Source organism: Parasteatoda tepidariorum, chromosome 1 (genome assembly GCF_982258835.1).
Source record: "Parasteatoda tepidariorum strain Cologne lab strain chromosome 1, Ptep-v5.0, whole genome shotgun sequence".
Classification (NCBI taxonomy): Eukaryota; Metazoa; Arthropoda; class Arachnida; order Araneae; family Theridiidae; genus Parasteatoda; species Parasteatoda tepidariorum.
The window spans coordinates 13,146,591-13,168,244 of NC_141755.1; the positions used below are offsets into that span (position 1 = coordinate 13,146,591).

Here is a 21,654-nt window from a genome sequence, read left to right on the forward strand (position 1 = left end):
CTGGTAGAAAATGTAAAAATATAATACAATACCTACAAAATATAATATGATATGATTCGCAATTTTAATGATTCAGTTATCTGGGGCTTTGATTTAAATTGTCAACTTTGCAAGTATTCCAGAATATTCAAATTGAAAAATAGCATACAATTGATCTTGTCCGGAGAAAGGTCATGGTAACCAGCCATTTCCCTCTTTTAAGAACGTTTATTCTATTGTGACGATCCATTTCTTCTACAATGCTTTTCTTCCTGATCAGCAAAATGACTATAAATCATTATTACCCTTATTTCTGAATATATATATCTTCACATTTAGAACATGAAAGAAATCACACTGCTGTTGCTGGGGGATTTTTACTTATTTATTAAAAATATATTCGATTGGTAAATCCTGAGAAATTATTCTATCTTCAGTAATCTCTTCGGCATCCTTTGTTTTCGAACGTTTTTTTAAGCTACCGCGTTAGTTGATACACAGTGACTTCTTTGTAATCCGTGACCTGCAGTGTCTTGTATCGAATCTTGTCTTATGGATCAAAGGTTGGGCGGGATAAATAAACCAGTTCTTTAGAAATTGATGATTCGATATCTAAACATTGAAGTTCATGATAACAAATATTTTTATAAACTGTTACTTTGTTTATCTGTGAACTTGGTTCATTATTAAAAAAGAATAACTGTTATTTTCTTTGGGAATTGCTAGTTGATTTTATTGAGTTGTCTGAAGTGTGTATGAGTTAAATTTATTGAAACTGATTTTTTCTTAGTTTCACGACTATGTATCAGCTTGCGACAGGTTTTAAAAATATTTAATATGCATTGCAATGATATGCTTATAATGCATGCTTATTATATAAAATACATACTTATACATTGTCAATTAGTATGAGAATATTAGCTTATGTATGTATGAATATGTTAGCTTAGAAATAACACATAACTTTCGAAAAAAATAGTGTAAAATATTTGGCACTTTTCAGTTTTTTGAACTTTACTTTTTAGTTTATTAACCTTAACGTGTTGAACTTTAGTTTTTATAATATCTATGTTATGACAAAAGAAAATAAGTAAATAAATAAAAAGTGCATTTATAAAATCATTTTTTTCAATATCAATATCAATGTTTCTCAGTAACATATAAAACTATCGATATTTTTTCCGAATTAACTGTAAAACCTAGAATGAAATACATTCCGTAAAAACTATAATAAATAATTTAACAATGTAACATAAGTAATTCTGAATCAAATGTTATGAGTAGTATAACATCAGAAGTCTTATTTAAACATATGTTTTGCAGTTGTGAAAATGTGTGCTCTATTTTCACTTGTTTCATAATTCATAATTGAAAGTATCTTTATACATTAAAAGTATCGGGTAATAGTTTCAGCCTTTTCGAGACTTAAAAAATTTATAACTGTGTTGATGCGATTTAATTTTATTTGCCTATGATTTTAAAATGTTTTGTTTCACTCATAATACCATCAAATCAGATATTTTATAATATGACAGTTTAAAAAGTTGATGAGTTCACTTATTTTAAAATCAGTATATTTTATTTTAAAAGTGTAATAAATTTGGATTTTTTTTTATTTCTCTTTTAACCAACTATTAACTGTTAAACTAATTTTTCGGAAGTTCTTAATCATTTTATAATTATATAATATCATTTTATAATTATATATACAATTATATAACACATCATTTTATAATTATATAACTTTTATATCCCAGTGTTTTTAAATGCTAATCTGGACTGAATTTTTGTTATTCTCTTAGTTATTTATTCAGTCTTTCAAGTTTTTCATTTTCAAATGTTAAGGAAAAATGCGATTTAAAAAAAAATCGAATTTTGCTGAGTTATTCATTTTAAAACTATTTTCAATCATAAATCTAGCTTTTGTTTTGGCTATTAAATTTTTTTTTTAAACGCAATCAGCTTTCTTTCGTAAATTCTTACAATATCAAAAAAGTAATTAAGTTAAATTTAGTTTCAACTTTATTTGCATTTAAAAAAAATTTTTGCATTAAAAAATTTCTTTTCCATTTTTTTCAATGTCATATTATCGCAGAGCATCTTCTCCTACGTCATAATTTATTATTAACAATAACTCGAAGATGAAAAACAATGATCATTCGTAACTTCATCATAAGCTATTGTTTATCTAAGTTCCTACAAAATGTTCCAATAATCATATATTTCACCTTAATGCTTTTAGTTCTTCCATAAACCTTCAAAACGTTGCAGAAGATGATTATATTTTCTTTCTGACATTAGAAAAAGGCGGATATCACAAAGTGCTGTATTATTTGAACCAAAAGAAAAATCTTTTTCAAAGAAAGTTTCTGATCTCCCAACCTCGAAATTTTTATATGTAGGTTCGATTCAGCGTGTGCTATGAGATTATGCTATACAAATTATGGTTTTGTTGTCTTTTTAGAGTTGTTTGAATCATGAAAACATCGTGCAAAGCTTTTAAATGTAATGCCATACTGATGAATATTTTTTCTCAGAACGAGAATTAGTCATAATACCAATTGATTTAAATCTTGCACTAATGCGTGCTTGTATAAATATAGGAGAGACACCTATTTGTTGTATTTTATTTATTCATTTATTTATTTCTACATTTATTTATTTAGTCATTTATTTTTCATTAAATAATTAATTTATTATTTTTCGAATTTTGATGCTTAAGATGTATTCTTAGTAATATAGTTTGTCTTTTAAATGTATCGATGATTATCGTATACAATTACAACGGGAGCTCGAAATCGAAATAATTGCTCATTCGAACTCAGTATAAGGAAAAGTTAATTCCTTTGAGTTAAAAAAGTTTGTATTTCTTAAAAAATGCTTACGACAAAAAGTTTGAAAAAATGAGTTTATATCTTTTTTACTTTGCGTGAATATACGATTTATATGTATTTTTAAATTTTAATGAAGCGTATAATTATTTTTTTAAATAAATAGAGCTAAATTGGTGACATGCTTAAAACGAAATTTAATTTTAAAGTTGCTGAGGCGTTTAAAAAAATCATATCATGATACTTATTTATTGCAAATAAAATATTTATTAGTACAATAATTTGGTAATATTAATATGAAGAGAATATTTCACATAGCAACGATAAAATGATAAATAATTCGGTGACAGTTTTTCGTGCATTTTTAAATCTTATTTTCTTTTAGCTAAGGAGGATATATTAAAATAAGAGTTAATTGAGAATAATAAGGAGCTTAATATTAAAATAAGAGTTAATTGAGAATAATAAGGAGCTTAATATTAAAATAAGAAGTAATTGAGAATAATAAGGAGCTTAATATTAAAATAAGAGTTAATTGGGAATAATAAGGAGCTTAATATTAGAATAAGAGTTTATTGAGAAGTGCAATGCAAATAAATTTAATTATTTCAAACTGTTGTTTATAAATACTAATTCTTGAATATAATCTAAAAATATTATACTATATAAAATATTATAATATGTAAAGTATTATAATATGTAAAATATTATATTATGTAAAATATTATACTACATAAAATATTATATCATATAAAATATTTCTTCATTTTAAAAATATCATTTTAAAGTTACTTAAATTGTAAGTAGTGTACATTACTATGTGTGTGTTATATTTGAGGGAAATATAGAAGGTTGAATTTCCCCTTGTTTACATTACTATTTTTGACTATTACATTATTATATTTTGAATAATTAATTTGTTTAATGTATTTTAAGAGCGTACACGCACGAACCTTCTTACCTGAAGGTGGTATATGAAAAGAGACAAAGATTTTCGATATGGTATATTTGGGAACATTATAAGACTAAAAAGTTTGAAAAAATCGAGCATCTGACCAGAAGTTATAAAGACTATTTGCGTAATGTATAATTTCTGAATTAATTGTATAAGTTGCCAAGCTTTACTTTTTTTTAAGCTTTTACAAGCTTCATTTAATTCCATGGAAAAATAATTAAATTGGACTTAGAGCTTAGGTTAGAGAGAGAGACAATGTGGATTCTTTGAAGACCTTACTGGGCTTCAATATAAGGCATTGATTGAAAAATTTATTGAGATTGCATTAAATGTGAAAAATGAATAAATGAATGAATAAATAAAATATGACGAAAGTTGTTCACATTTTCAGTAACTATTGAATTCCACGAGTTGATCAAAAGTATTTTATTAAAAGTATTCAAGCTACGGATAAAAGCGTTACTAAAATCGTTTTATCTTATTAATAATTTTGTATATAAAAATCGCAAAATGCTTAGAATTGGAGTAATCCCTTCTTCTCTTATCATGCGTTGGACTCATTATTTATTCATACTCATTGTTTCAGTAGCCATCTGGTTGATACTCGAAACGCATGAGTGGGCAGACAAAATCGAATCGTTTTTCGAATCCTCTTTGTGACGGGGTGCAAAACTTAAAATCCTACACATTAAATCATCGTAGAAATCTCTAGTTCTCGTTTTAACCTTTTACTTGACTCCTTTTTTGTTTTTAACCCTTGTACGTGACACCGACTACGAGCGACAGGAAATGAGATCAATAAATGCATACGCCTCGATAAGTATTTTTGTCACACTCTTCTTATCGGAGTCGATGAAACTATTCGTAAGCAGAAATGAATTTCACTGTATGTAACGACACGTAAATGTTAAAAGCTTCTTTATGTAAGTTAAACGTAAGAATAACACACCCTGAATTTAAATTCATTTAAAAAAATTAACGAATTCGAAGCCATCAAAATGAAACTTTTTCATCTTCGACACACTTAGCATTAATGGACACTTAAAATTCGTCCACTATTTGACGTTTGCTTCAATTTAATGTTTCTGATTATTTCATTTAGAATTACTTGGGACTATGGTTCGAATATAAATAGATAAATATAGTTTATGATTGAAAGCAGAAAATAATCCACTCTGTTTTATATTCTTCCACATATTTTTGCTCTAAATATTTCGAAATACATTTCTATTTAAAAATAATAATAATAATTGAAAAAGAGCCGCAATGGCTCAGGGGATAGAGCGTTGGCCTTCCACTGAGGTGAACCGGGATTCGATCCCGGCGATGGCTGGTCGATACGAATTCTGCATCCGGCTTGCACCGACCACAGTGCTGACGTGAAATATCCTTAGTGGTAGATGGATCATGGGATAGAGTCCCCTTGCCGTCAGGCTAACCGTGGGAAGTTCTCGTGTTCTTCCTCTCCATGTAACGCAATTGCGGGTTAGTTCCATCGAAAAGTCCTCCACGAAGGCAAATTTCTTCTCATACTTGATCCAGAAGTTCCCTTGTCTTCTAGATTGGGTTCAAAATGACAAGGCTACGGAATTGAACATTAGTAGTCGTAAACCCAAAAATTGGGTCGTCTGTTCAACGACGATTATAAAATAATTTGAAGAAGAAAAAAAACGAAACTTAATATTTTTGTTGTTTTCACTTCTTACAACTTATGCAAACTTATTGCTAAAATGTTATAAAATAGTATGCTTTACGATTTCGCCCTAAAACAGCTTCTGAAACAAGGGCTCCAGTTTGTCAGGAAAAACAGAGAAAACCTGGAGATGTCAGGAAATTTTATTTTAACTCTAAAAAGAAGGGAATAGTCATACATGGAAAATGATCAGTCTTAGAATTATCATCAGTTATTGATGTTTGATTTAAATAATTATTGCAATTATTTGTTGTAAAGATCCACAATTTAGTGAAACTTCCATGCTTCCATCATCATTCAATGATATTTTTTGCTCACAGTATCTAATACTTGACATTACAAATAAAAACATTTCTGGTGAAAAATTGCATGATATGGATAAAATATGGTCAGGATTTTCTTTGAAAATTTCCTGATATACCTGGAAAAGTCAGGGAATTTTTTTTTTGTTTCTGAAATTGAGTGATAAACCCTGTGAAACTTACCTTTGATCGAAATGAGTTTTCTGTTATAAGAATAAAATCGAAAAAATCTCTGAATTCATTTTCTAAAATTTTTATAAATGTTAAAAAGAGCTAAAATTTTTATTTATAATAATCCTCTGCAATAGATGTCTTTAATCACAATTTGATGAAAATGAAAAAATTATACTTTCTTAGCTTGAAACTTATCTTTGATCTGTAAGCTTTGTATCTGTAATGACCAATTAATAAGTCTAATTTATAAAACAAACGAAAATTACAGAGTTGACATAGTAAAACAAACTTACGTACAGGAACCGTCAAATAATCTACAATAACTCCACAATATGGTAAATCCGTCTTGACTTCTTGAATAGTGTAATTCAGAGTTTGTCTGCTGAAAAACATAACTGATTTCGACACGATGGAGGTACCCGACCCTCACTCCACACTTACCCAAACCTCCCCTATTTCTAAAAAGGCAGAAAATCAATAATTAGTGCTTTCAAAAGCAAAAATTATTCTTTTTATTTATTTATTAATGCATTCAAAAGTGAAAATTATTCTTTTTATTTATTTATTTTATTTTAATTTGTTTTACCTAGATATTCTTTAATTGTTAATCTAGAAAACTTAAAACATTATTATTTTTCGCAAAAAAATGAAATAAAACTTTTATAAATTTATTCATATTTTTAAAATATTTTCTCCTCTGAAAATGCACCGTTAGCATATAGCGGTTCGTTTGTATTAGTGGACAAAAATGGCAGTAAATCTACTTGTTTTTTCTGCGATTTCTCATTGGCCATGACGCAATCGTAGTCATATAGTGACGTAACAAAGCTACCGTCGCTCAACTGACAGCTGAGTAGTTCATTTAAAAGAGTTGAAAGTTTTGTTGTGGCCAGGTTATCATCCGATGCGAGTGTGGTCAGGTGGTTGTAAACTAACCTTTGGAATAATATTTATCTGACCATATCACCTTCATTTCTTTCTTTTGTTGGTGAATTTTACATCAGAATTTGTTTGTTTAGTTTTGTTGTAAAATGTTGGAGAAAAAACTGTTAAAACCTCGTACAGGTATGTTACTTATTTTTTCGTGTAATGATGATTATTAACTTTTTAGTATAACCGTAAAATGTAGTGGTAACTGTAAAATATTAACAATCTCGATTAATATAAATCTTGAAATTGTATTTAAATTTAATAGATTAAAATTGGTTGCCGTTTTTATTCTTTAATTTTAAATAACTACTTTTCTGATTATTTTTTTTTATTTATTATATTATATTTTTTATTTACAATATTTTTCAAAATTTCTAACATATAATAGTTTAATTGTAAAGTGCATTTTACATTGCTTAATTTTAAAATTACAATCAATATTTTCATAGAGTTATTTATATTGAAAACTTATTTTTTAAAATAAACTTAAAATTTATATCTTCAAAATCTTCAGATGCTTCTAATTAATACCATTTGACTATTTTAAAAATAAAAATAAATTATATTGGGAAATATTAATGTTTAATATAAATTATTTACTTTCTAGGATTGACATTCAGCATATCTTAATTTTAATAGTTTTCTTTTTAATCTGTAAACACCATTCCTTAATGGATAGTAACACCTTATCGGCGGAAATATTTGCCATAGATACATTTTGACTATTAAAAGGTTCATTTTTGCTAATATCTAACAAAATGACAGTTTGAGTGATGCTGCTATCTTTTATAGCTCTACTAATTAACTTTTATCGAATTAACATTAGGGACACTAATAAAAATATTAAAGTAAAAACGGTGAATTTGGTTTTCTTATAAATTTAATGAGATTAAGATTTTCTTAATTATATTCTAACATTCTGTCATTTTTTTCAAATATTATTCTGTCATCATTTTTATTTTTAACAAAAGAAACGATTTCAATTCGCGCGTATTATGTTTTGTCACACGGATCAGGTTATTTTATAATTGGGAAAATTGGATAATTTTAGTGAATGGTTTATTTGGGTATTTACCGTTAATTCAAAAAGAAAGACAGACAAATTGTAAGAAAACCATTTATTGATAAGTTTAATATTTGTTGTTAAAAATTTATTATTTTATTAATACTTCATTAAAGCATTTTATACAATTCATATAAGAGTTTAATATATAATGTATTTTTATTTAACTTGGTTTTGAGAAAAAAAATTAAAATTTGTATAGATTGTTTCTTAAAACTTACTTTCATACATCAGAAATTCAAAATAAGTTTTGCAAAGAAAACCACACTTAATATTGTATAATGAAAGGAATAATAGAGTAGGTATTTCAGCACCGAAACTTTTTCATACATACTTATATTCTATTAATGCAAATGCTATATTTTTCTTAGATTTATTTGCACTATGATAGTTCTGGTATTGAAAAACTTATTTTCATTGTTATGGTTTCAATATTTTATCTACTACAGTATTAAATTTTTTATAGTATTTGAGTACTTAGATTTATTTGGTTCATCATTGTTTTAGTATTGGATTTTTTACAGTATTAGAAAATTGCAATATCTTCAGTATTGAAGGCTAATTTATAGCCTTAATTCAAATGGTATTTCGTATTTCTTTCAAAATGAGTATTTAATAGTAATTAAAGAACCTAGTTTTCATAATTATTTAATTTGTATTAAAAATAGCAATTCTTATTTACGTAATTATTATTTCGTAATTATTATTACGTAATTATTATTTCTTAATTATTTTTCGTAAATATTATTAACTGGTATACATTATTTACGAATTTTTAGAACTGAATAAAGAAAAATTTGTCAAGACTCATTTCTAATTTCGACTAATATTTAAGAAAAATTATAAACAATAATATTTAATACAGAAATTTAATATTTTTGTTACAACTATTATATGCTATAAGTATATAGTTTTTATTTAGGACAATTGATAGGTACTTTCTCTGATTACTATTTGCTGTAAGTATATTACATAAGTGCAAAAAAAGTTTTATTTGTAGAATTCGTATACTTCAAAGTCATTTTAATTTAACTCAAATACTTTTTACATATTAATTTTTCGAATACCAAACAAAATTAATTGTTCAAAAAACTACTGTCATATAGTAAATAATCTTTGTATAAATAATAGATCTTATTATCTAAAAGTAAATCGTTTCTTATTGCCGGCTTTTAAAAATCCTCTACATTTTATCTTTCGTAAGTGCCACTTATTTGATATAGGTTAAAGTGTTGTTTGCCTTCCTTTACACAACGGTTTTCTTTCAAGTGCCACAAAAAAAAATATTGTGATTCTAGTAAACATTTCATAAAGCATATAAAAGAATCATTTATAAATATCGATAAAGAAATAATTTACATTTTTCAAATTAATTTTGATTAGATTACGATAATTTTTTTCAAGTGCCGCATCAGGCAGAAAAAAGAGAAAAAAGAACATATTTTGATTCTAGTAAACGTTTAATGAAGTAAATAAGTGAATCATGCATAAATATCTTATGACATAATAGTTAAAGTTTTTCAAATTAATTTTGTAGTTATGCGCTATGGATAAAATAACAATAAAAGAAAATTTAGTTTTGTAAATTTTGAATAAAGTATATAAAAAAATCAAAAGATATTAATTTATATATTTTAAATTGATTAAGATCAAATTTTAAGTGCCACATTAGAAAGAAAAGGTGAAAAAACAAACATATTTTTATTCTAGTAAACGTTGAATGAAGTACATAAAAAAAGTAATGCATAAATATCTTATGATATAATAATCTACTTTTTTAAAATTAATTTTGGTTAGGTTATGCTCTATGTTTTCAGTGCAAAAACATATTTTAAATCTCGTAAATATTCAATAAAGTATATATAAATAATCATTAATGAATATCGTTTAGGAAATTTACATTTTTCAAATTAATTGCGATTGCATTCAACACAGTATGATAAAACTTTTTAAGTGCCATATTAGAAATAGAAGAGAAAAAACATATTTTCATTCAAGTAAACGTTGAATGAAGAATATTAAAAATTCATGCATAAATGCATAAATACCTTATCTCTTAATAATAAAATAGTTAAAGATTTTCAAATTAATTTTGGTTAGGTTATCCAAAATGTTTTTAAAGCCATATAAAAAAAAATATTGCATCTACTAAACATTAAATTACCATTTATGAAATTGTTTAATAATCATTGAATAAAAATGAAAGAATTTTTGAATCTAGCAAACGTTCAACTCAATATATACTATACTGTTCGAATTAATTGGGACAAATGAAAAAAAAGTGGTTTATTGAAACTTTAGCTTTTAATCATTACATACCTTTAGTTACATTGATACATGTCTGTATTAATATGAAGTATGTCCTCCTTTAGCAGATATGACTTCAAGAACACGTTTTGGCATTGATTCCACTAGTGTAGCGCACATGTTCTTGACTTCATCGTCGTGGAACCATACTTGAATAGCACTTTTTATCATTTGTTCTGCTGTCGTGCAATTCATCTTGGCTAAACGATTTTTTAGAATATGCCACAGGTTCTGAATGGGATTTAGGTCTGGTGAATTACCAGGCCAATCAAGCACTTTTATTTTGTTTTCTCGCATAAAATTCTGGACCAGTTTGGAATTGTGACAAGGGGCCAAATCATGTTGAAATGTTCCGTCGAATGTTTCCATGAATGGAACAATCCTACTATGTAATATATCAATGTATTTGGCTGAATTCATCATGCCTTTTAGAGGCACTAAGCTTCCAGTGCTATTTGTTGTGAAGAAACCCCAAAACATTTGTTTAGAAGGGTGTTTTACAGTCTGTTGGATACGATCTGGTCTCAGACTTTCGTATTCACTTCGTCTAACTACACTTGATTTGTGTCCCTGCACAAATAAATGTGTTTCATCACTGAAAACCACCTTCTTCCAGTCATTTACAGTTCATTTTTGGTATTTTCTGGCCCATGCTAAATGTTTTTTCATCATTTTCTGAGTTAGAAATTGTTTTTTCCTTGGTCTTCTTGCCTTACGTCCAACTTCTAGAAGTCTTTTTCGTACAGTTGAAGTACTCACATCAACACCACAATCCAATAAATCCCTTTGGGGGTCTGTGCTCGTCTTTCTTGGATTAATTTTACTATTTCTTATTAGACTTTTATCAGTTCTTGGAGTAGTTTTCCGTTTGCGTCCACATTTTCCTTTTCTTTTTGGAAAGGATGAGCCGGAATCTTAAAATGTTCTAAGAATTCTGGAAACACTAAATTTCCCTACACCAACTGCTGTAGCGATGTCTCTTACAGTCCTAAAAGTGTGTTCATTAAGAGCGATAATTTTAGAGCGTTTCCTCGGACTAATATCAATCTTTTATAAGCACATAACTTGTGTTAGACTAAACTCAAAATTATAACCACCAGTTTCCACACTGAAATGCTCACAACTGAACTACAAATACACTAAATCCAGTCAGACGAGTAAATTATAGTGAAGGTCTATCCATCACCGCAACTCAAGGCAGATATAACTGGTTTGAAGCGGTTCGGGACATCACTGGCAATCCCATACCAACTCGAATGAGAAAATCTTGCTTGTCCCAATTAATTCGAACACTATAGTATATATATATATATATATATATATATATATATATATATATATATATATATATATATATATATATATATAAAAGTATCACGCATAACTATCCGTTAAGAAATAATTTACATTTTTCTAATTAATTTTGATTAGATTAGGAGTAAGAAAAAGTAACCTTAAGGCTATAATTGTCCAGCAGAGAGACGTCACTATCATAAACTACTCGTACTCGATGGTCACTCCAACATAGTTTAATGAATTTCCTTCTTTGGTTATTATTACTTTTTCCCATCTGTGAAAGTACAGTTCTGACCTTGAGGTGGTCTTTAATCATATTTTTATAGGCAAATTTCTCTCGCTTAATTGTTAACGAAATGTATCTCTCGTTTTACAGTAGAAAATTAAATCTTTCTTGAGTGTATTTCTTTGCAATCTTTTTTTTTCTTTCATGAGTACAAATCTTTTAATTTTTTTGACATAGTTATATATGATTTTTTTTTCTTATTTCATATAATTGACTGTGTGAAACTTATTTATTTAGATATTATATTATAACTTCCTTGAAGTAATTAAAATTTTATATTATTGTAGAATATGGAGCGCATTTTATTTCTTTGAGTTCAGATAATATTGACTTTCGTTTTATTTGTTTAAACAATCGGATTTTATTTTTATTTCTTTTATGGATTTAGATAATAATAAGATATAAGATTTAAGATATAAGATTCAGATACTCAATAAGTAGTCATCTGTTTGTACAATTTTGATGTTTCAATTTTTTATTTTAACTCTAAGAATTTTGGGTACTTTTGTGCTTAATTCAGAAAGAACTCCCCTTGTCTTCCGGGTCGAGTTAAAAATTACAAGTCCACGGAATTGAACATTGAAAGTCATTAACTCAGAATCGGGCCAGCTGTTCAACGCTGGTTATAAAATTATATGAAATGTGTAGATGAGTACTAAAATGCATAAATGAATAGTAATTTTAGCATTCGCTTTAAATACAGTAAAGTTTTTTCATAACTGTTGTTCTATTTACATTAACTGATTACATAAATTATTTCAATAACTATTTAACAACGTTTACACTTGCTTAGTGCATAAAAGTTGAAGAAAAATTAATTGCAAAGTTTAATATTTACAAAAAGTATATCTTTATTGATTTAGTGTTAGAAATATCTTGTTTCTTTTTGCTTACCTTAAACTATTATTTATAGTTTTTAATAAAAAAAAAATATAGGGCACTTTAAAGCAATTAACTCACAAATTATTTTTAAAAAAATCGAAATCAAATATCAAGGTATTTTGCACAAAAAATATCCACGTGGAGCATCAGTGTTAGTTATTACTGATAGTTATAATAGTTTTTCATAGCCTTACTAGAACAGCGCATCGATGAGATCATTTTCCGCATCTTCTGCAACTTCCTGGGAATTCCCATCTCTGGGCGATCAATATTTTTATTATACTCCCACGCAACGTAGTAATGATGCATTTCTCTTATTTTGTCGCCAACTTTCTTGGATCCTTTTGTCTGCTTTCTCTTGTTTGCTTATTAGCTTGCCAAATTCCTACTATTAACTTAATTATTAGACATATGTTTTTTTATTAATATTTTGAGTTAGTTTGCATTTATTAAATCCTCCTAATCATTTTTTGATAGGATAATATTATTTATTGATTGAATCATAAAATAAACTAAATATTTGTGAAAAAAATTCAAAATAAAAATTAATTATGAAATTGTAGCTTTCTCATAAAAAAAACTGAATATTCTAAAATTTTTTATCCATAAATATTATTAATTAGTGAATTTGAAAAATAAAATTTCTGCATATTCCTTAACGGTGTATTTTTTTGTCATTTAATGCCTTCCAAAATATTTAATGTCTTCCAAAATATTTAATGTAAATATTAAATTAATATTAGATTAATATTAGATGTTAATATTAAAAATATTAAAATTTCATTTGTTGCCCTGTATTTTCCCTGAGATTCTTAGAAAGTTCCAATTTGATTATGTAACTGTTAAGAAGAATAAAAATAATTTATGTGATTGATAACAGCACTATTTAACAGTTGCCTAAATTAATAATTGTAAAATATTTATATATTTAATAAGCATAACTATTTCATACTTTACATTTTTTTTAAAATGAATCATTTATTCATTATTTTTAAAAAATAAATTATTTATTTAAAAAAATAGTAATCAATACGCTGTATTTAAGAAAAATTTTCTGAAATATTGTATTGACATGGAATAAGATTTTTACTATTCTTGTTCAAATAGATGGATTTACTCATTTAATGCTTCGATAAAATAAAAGTAAAAAAGTAGTAAAACTGTTGTCATAAAAATCTACGATACTATAGCTTCTCGAATTTCATTGTTGCATATTTGACATAAGCCTGTTCTATTTTTTTTTTTCAGTTTTAAGATGAAGATGACCTTTTTTTTCCAAATTTATTGTATGTGAGAGCACTTTCTGTTGTAAACACTTTTTATACCATCAATATAAATATCAATGTTTACTGCTGCATTAAATATAACAAATTTACAATTTCATTTTATAGTACAGGATTATTTTAAGTTCTTTCCTTATTGTTATTTCGGGAAAAAAATCAATAAAATTTAAAAACTCACTCAAAAAAGAATTATTTATGAATTTTTTAACCCATTTCAAATATTATTAAATTCTTTTATTATTAAATTTCACCTGCAAATTTTTAAAAGCATTTTTCCTTGCACAAGCAAAAATGAAAAACTATACATTATTCACCCCATTATATTTCTTTTTTATGCCACTTTACGTGCGGATACTATAAAGAATAATCAAACTAAAGCACGATTCTAGCGTAAATCACCGTTAAAATTCATTCTTATCGAAGATATAAATCTTAATTTAAAAGCATCTAACGCACGGGAATATGTGTGAAAGAAATATCAAAGTCAACTGATTGCTATCTCTTCTGGTCAAATCGTTTTTAACGACAGACGGGCCACATACTTTTCCAAAACGTTATCTTTAATTCACTGAAAGAAGTTAATTTTCATGAGCTTGGCGAAACAGAAGAATTTGTAAAAAATATTTCCATATCCACTCTTGTTCATTCTTATCACAACTTGAAAATTACATAAATAGAAATGAAAGAGCTGATATTTTTATTCTTATCTCATAAGAAATGCTTTATTTTTCTTTACGCAAGGTTATCAGCCAAGAATTTCAAATGACTTCCTATTTACAGAAGTTACAACTTGCTGGGTGAGCGGAGATATTGCAAGTGCTCTGTTTTATTTTTCGTTCATGATTAACTGTATTCGTACATGAATGGTCCAGAATCTAGAGCTTTGTAATATATCGTAACATAACGATATTATTAAATATTTCGATTAAATACATTTCAAAACATATTCTCACAATAAATCGTAAATTTTATACCTTAAATTAATAAAATGCATTAGGTAATTTACAACACTAATAATATCGCGATAATTATAAATAGCATTAAAAATCGAATGTTGTAATATTGTAAACATTATCCTCTACGATATTTTTCAAACATGATAATATCTTAATATCTATTGGTTATGCAAATACCAAATTAGATGATATCGAGATAATTATCAAGAATGAGAAATATCGAATACGGTAATCTCATCGCCTAGCAGGATAATATTATTAGAAATAATGATAAATATGGATATTATCGTATCGAATTTCTTGTTATTTTTTACCCATTGTTTTTTTTTTAAAAAATCATGGTTAATAAAATGATAAGAAAAATTATTAAAAAATAATTTTTTTTAAAAATTGGGGAAAGAAAAATTGTCATATTTAAGGATAATGTGAGTTAGCTAAATTGAAAAAGAAAATATCGCAATATATCATTAAATATCGATAATTTTGAGGCAAACTTTTTCTCTGCTTTTATTTGTACATGTATTCTTGATACAAATTGCAATATTTTTATTTTTTAAAGGAAAATTCTGGCTAATAAATCCTAGAAAATCCTACGAGAATATAAAAGAATTCTAGAGTTTGTTTTCTATCACTAAATTATTCGTGTGTGCTATAGAATAGAATTGAATTTCGCCTAAATTTTATTTCTTCACTTCATAACAAATTTTTTCGCAATTTTCCAAATACTCTGGTGACTCTTCAAATTCTCATGTGATAAAAATAGATATAAAAACATTCATGAAATGGATGCTTCATCTCTATATGATATTTATGCAGTTTTTTCTAATACCATTCTCATTCTTGTAAAAGCCTAAAATTTTGAGTATCTAAACTTTTAAAATATTTTAGCGTAAACTGTTCAAAATATATTTAAAATCTAATAAGGATAAACCAATATCTGTGACAAAGCTCAGAAGAATTAACCAGTGAATCGTTGTTTTTTTTAATTTTTTTTTAAAATTAAATTCTAGTAAACAGAACGACATGCATTTAGTCATTAACTTTCAACACCTTTCAACAACTTTCGCTTTAAAATTGTGTTTTTTTTTAATTTGCGTAATTGTTATTGCTTATTTTTTGTAGAATTTTCATTCTGAAATTACGGCAAAATAACCGACAGTAGTCTGTCCATCCAATTAACCGTAAAGTTTACAGTGAGGAATTTTTTTTTACCTTTATGGTTTTGAAACCATTTAAAACTAGTATGGTTATAAAACCATAAACACAAAACTATAAGGTTTTTTATCCATTTATATCTAGCATGGTTTCAAAACCGTAAAAAAGAAAATTATCTGGGCATCGGAGTTAGGCTTTTCGTTAGGTAAGGAGCATTGGAGTTAGGTTGTCTTTGGGTTGTATTTTCTCAAATGAACCGCGGAATGTCACTTAACTAGTTTACCTGATCGTGCGATCTATCTCGAGAGAGAGCAAATGCTAGCCTTTTTTGTGTTAAGCAGCTTAATGGTGCTGCCATTTATTCATGAATGAGAGTATCGTATTCTAATAGCCCAGGGTCACAAATTGGTGAATGCAGAATACTGCAAAATTTTCATGTGTTGAAGGAAATTGAGGAATTGCTTCGTCAACGCTGACTCGAACCCCCGTTCTATCGGTCATAAGATATATATATATTATCTCTTTCGGTTGAAATATGTACCCAGCTGCACGGAACTAAGTGGATTCATTGGGTTTGCCTTGATGATGTGATAAAAATCTGTTTTTTTTTTTAACCGTATTTACGTGAAAATCTCACTATTATCAGTTTGAATAAATTCTTATTTATAGTTATTTGACTAATTTGTTTAAATATAGTAAAATAGCAATTAACTAAATTGTTATAAAATTATTATTTGGTAAAATTTCTAACATTGTATACTGATATCAGTAAAAAAAAATCAAAATTTATTTATGATATAAATAATTAGTAATTAAAAATAATTTTGTTTCTATATCCGTTTAAGATAAACTGTTACAACAACAATGAGATTTTACATTTATAAATGTCCGTTACCTTACCAGACACTTCAAAGGAAACGACAATTTGTCTTAACCAGCTTTATAATTGCTATTTTTGCAAATTAGATCAGCAAAAACATCAACTATTGTTTTACCGGATTAGGAACAGATCCATGTGACACTTTCTAAAGCAGTGAATGCAAATCAAGCTATCAAGTAACAACAATAAGTTTTAATTTATCTTTCATTCTCTTGTTGTTGGAACAACGCTTTGAACTGTATTCTTTCTTGACATACACATCATGAAAATCTCTTTCAGACGATAACAGTTTTTCTTAATTATTCTTTCTAGCTTCTAGCTCCTTTTATCCACCATATAACAAGCCGGATAAAAAGAATGCTCTAAAAGCCCTGAGGAGTGTAATCCCAATTATACCAGCTTTTGTGATATTAGTGACCTTTAACTTAGCAGGATTACATAAATAGTTTTTTTTTTAAATCTTTTAAATGGTGATTAGTTTTAGAATGCTTTTAACCCTCTTAGTTTATCGCTTCGCTTGTAATGGCTTGTGGTAGGTTTTAGAGTATTCGTAAAGTATAATCCTTTTTTTTTTCTTCTATTCTTTGACTTTTTGGATTATTGCTTTTTCTATTTGTATGCCCTTTTGCCTATGATGTAGGGCAAATAAAAAGATTATTTGCTTTTTATGATCACTTCCTGAAACTTCTAATTTAAAAATATATTGATTTTTATAGTTTCTTAAAGTAACATTTTTATAATCAGTTCTATTTATACTAAATTCATAGTTTTCATTTTTAAGGAAATGATATTTTGTTCCAATTTAAAGTGCAACGATCATTTATGAAGATGTTTTCATTCTAATAATAGTATTTATTTGAAGAATTATAAATAATATTTTGCCTTCTTTATTTCAATTTTTATTGTAATAATTGTTTGAATTTTTAATATTTATTCATAAATATGTTTGTATACAAAATTACTCATCACTGTATTTTTAAGCATATTACCGCACTTCTTAATTAGATTATTTATCGGAATACTAATTAACTTACTACTGTTTTTTGCTGATATCCTTATCTAAGGGTTTTTAGACTAAAACAGTTGTTATAAATAGTAAAGAATGGGTGGAAAATTAAAATTTCATTGTTTTTAGCTTTTCATTAAATATCTGTACTCCTCAGCAGTCACCATTAGATAAAAAAATAAAAAAAAGCGACATCAAATATTGTAAAAAGAAACTCACTTCCCCTTCCCTTTTTGTCCTGATATTCTATTTTTGATTTTGTTTCAGATATTTAAAGTGCAGTAATCAGTGCATTTTACGCAAAGTATAATATTTTTTTTACCTATTCGCTTAATTAGTTTTTTTCCCCATGCCATATACTTTACAGTGTTGACTTTTAATTTTAAGAGCGTATATATATATCACTATTATGAATGAATGATTCTTTCTATAGATTAAAAGAACGAGAAAAGAAAAAAAAAAAAACAGAAAAGAAAGTGACTATATGAATCAGTAAATATACGAAATATTGTAAAGTCGAAACAAATTATGAAAGAATAAGAAATAAGTTTGCAACTTACAATTTAGTGTGCGGCAATCGCTGACAGCAAAATGTTTCAGCTGATCATTAATATCACCATTTTTTTTAAAAAATTTTGCACATTTTTTCATGAATTTCTATGTTCTAACTTTCTTTTATTTAAGATTGTGGCATATAAAATAAAGAACTTTTCTATCTATTTAAGCGTTTAAGATTATCAAGACCTTCGGAAATATGAGATTATGAGTAAATTTTCAATGACATGGATTTCAAACAAAAAAGTCACAATTATTCTCATATTCTGAAATCATTCATCAAAACGAATTACATATTAGACACAGTTAAAATTTTCATTCTAAAATTACGGCAAAATAACCGGCAGCAGTCTGTCCATCCAATTAATCGTGAAGTTTACGGTAAAGAACATTTTTAACCGTTTACAACAAACATGGTTTAGAAACCGTAAAAAATAAATTTAACTGCCATTTTAGCTAAGCTTTTCGTTAAGTAATGAAAATTAGAGTTAGGTTGTGGTGTTTTATCAAATGAACCGTGTGGAATATTCATCTGGTTGTTTCACCTACCGTAATATATGGGAAATGTTAGACTTTTTTTGTATTAGGCAGTTTTATGGTGCTGCCATCTATGCCTGAATGAGAGTATCATTTTCGTACAGTACAGGGTCACAAATTGAGAATTGCGGGACACTGGAAACTCTACATGCGTTGAAGGGAGTGGTGGAAATATTGTGGCTTCAACACTGTGAGTCTGTCGGTTATGAGATTGAAAATTAGCTTTCTCGACTCAGCTGCAGGGAACAAAGTTGGCTTCATTTGGTAAGCCTAGTTTGTGCTATAAAAATCCGGCTGCTTAACCATATTAGGTGAAAACAGTTAATTAACTGTAATGTTTGAATCTGGTAAAATAACAATGAAACAAATTGTTATTTAACCATTTTTCCCGAGGAATTTCTAACAGTGAATAAAATTATATATTTGTTTAATTCTTAAGATGAACTCTGGATAAATTCAGCAGTTGGAAACCATTTATACATCGTATGCTTTCGGCATTAAATCAACCATTTTGGTATTGTCAAAATTAAGAAGTGACTCAAGACTTAGTAACAATTGCATGTTAAACAATTGTAAATCTCAAATCATTTAGTAAAATCCTCAAAGCATGACTAAATTACTCCCCCTTTCCTTGAATTCTTACGCTTTTTTAATGTTTGCTTTGTGCCGTTGAAAATTGACCATTCTTTTTTTTTTTTGTGTGTCTCTAATGATACCTCCACCAACAATCCAAGGTTGCAACTGGAAAAAAATTAACTTTTTTTTTCTGTTGCAACGTTGCCTTTTTTTTCTTCTCACCTTTTCATGTTCTATTCTTGTTTTCTTCTTCCAACCGACATTAAAAGTTTAAGGCGTAGACGACTATAACGACATTTTTCTGCAACTTCTTTCCCTTTTTGTTCACTCGTAATTGGGAATTTCTTAGCAAAAAGGATCCAACGTGTTGATTTTAAAAAATTCTCGTATGCATTGGAGGTTATTACATAATTATGATACATAACACTTATCATCCATTGAATTGTGTATGCTAATTATCATCTCATTACTCTCTCAATTTTTCTTATAATCTTTTTGTATTTTGAATGACTAAAATTGCTTTTCTTAAAGCGGTTTCTTGCTAATGTTGAATGAAATGAATTCAATCGTTACATTAGTTTAATTTGTTAGAAAAACACTATTTTTCATTTTTTTCTGTTTTTCCGAAAATATGAACTTTTGCATAAGTACTATCTTTATTAGAGCCAAGATACACATTTCATTGCGTAACTATTGCCCACACAATAGAATTGTCCCTGTAATTTTACTTTAATTAAGGTAACCCTCCCCCTTTAGAAACGAAGAAGTTCTAATCGTACTTAGAGTATTTTATTGGTTAGTTGGTCCAAGAATTCGAATCCAATGTTATTCCATTCGTATAGAATCACCTTCCTCAGATGATTTTTATTTATAATATTTATAGTGCAGAAAAAATAGCACCAAAAACTGTCTAAAACCAAACATAAAAAAAAGTTCTAGTCTGCGACAAACTTTTATGTAACCTCCTGATAGTAAATAATAAAAAGCTCTTTAGTGCGGCAAACTTTATGTAACCTCCTCATAGTAAATAATTGAAAGTTCTTTAGTGCGGCAAACTTTTATGTAACCTCCTCATAGTAAATAATAAAAAGTTCTAAACTGCGACAAACTTTTGTATGACCTCCTTAGAGTAAATAATAAAAAGTTCTAAACGACGACAAACTTTGATGTAACCTCCTCATAGTAAATAATAAGAAGTTCTAAACTGCGACAAACTTTTTTGTTACCTCATCGTAGTAAGTAATAAAAAGTTCTAAACTGTGACAAACTTTTATGTAACCTCCTCATAATAAATAATAAAACGTTGCACAAACTTGCGCGTTAGATGGAGGGGGGGGGGAAGGGAAACGAGAAAAACACGTGATTTTTAGCACCGAATTGAATGAAAGTAATTCTAGGATGATAAGTGAAATAGTTAAGGTGTTTTGAGAATTTTATGTAAAGTACATTTTCGTATTTGCACTTATTTACACATCTGAAATTGCTTGCTAATACAGCTATGCTAGTAATAAAGATCATTAATTTTTAAATGGAAAATAGCTGCTATGAAATTTTTGTTGTTATAAACTGCGTGGATTATAGTGCTCCCATCTCAGAGCATTCAGATAATACAGCACTCGATAATTTAGAGCATGCAGACTGAGACTTGATTTTTGAGTTCTGACTCATGATGAAATTTTCTTGAGAATTTTATTACAACTGAGCATTAAATAGCAATAATTTTCTTTTTTTAGTTGCTTCTTATATAGAGGATAGAATTTTTCATTTACTAGTTTCCCCCCCCCCTTCAATTGCATAGTCATCAAAATTAGTAGGGGCAAACTTAGTTTTAGTTTTGACTTCTATTTGAAACGTTGCGGTCACTGTGGCATTGATTCAGATAAATAAAATTTATTGTTTATTTTATTGTTTAAATAATAATTATTGTAATGGTTAAAATTAATTAATTAAATTTTAATTTCTATTAATTTTTAACTTTTACTTTTTTAGTATTTTTTATTAAAAAAAT

The 21,654-nt window shown here is 27.2% G+C and overlaps 1 protein-coding gene across 16 annotated transcripts in view; it reads left to right on the plus strand.

Moving 5' to 3' along the window:
• LOC107442127 (neuron navigator 3) overlaps positions 1 to 21,654 on the plus strand; it is a 521,654-nt gene that overhangs the window by 332,372 nt on the left and 167,628 nt on the right. For 3 of the 16 annotated variants that reach the window (XM_043039756.3, XM_071180178.2, XM_071180177.2), the window contains exon 1: positions 6,738 to 6,999. The exons of the other annotated variants lie outside the window; for them this stretch is intronic. In XM_043039756.3, the coding sequence (XP_042895690.2) occupies positions 6,966 to 6,999 (34 nt within the window). In that variant the 5' untranslated portion in view covers positions 6,738 to 6,965. Of the gene's footprint in view, positions 1 to 6,737; positions 7,000 to 21,654 lie in introns of those variants that run through there. 16 annotated transcript variants of the gene reach the window in all.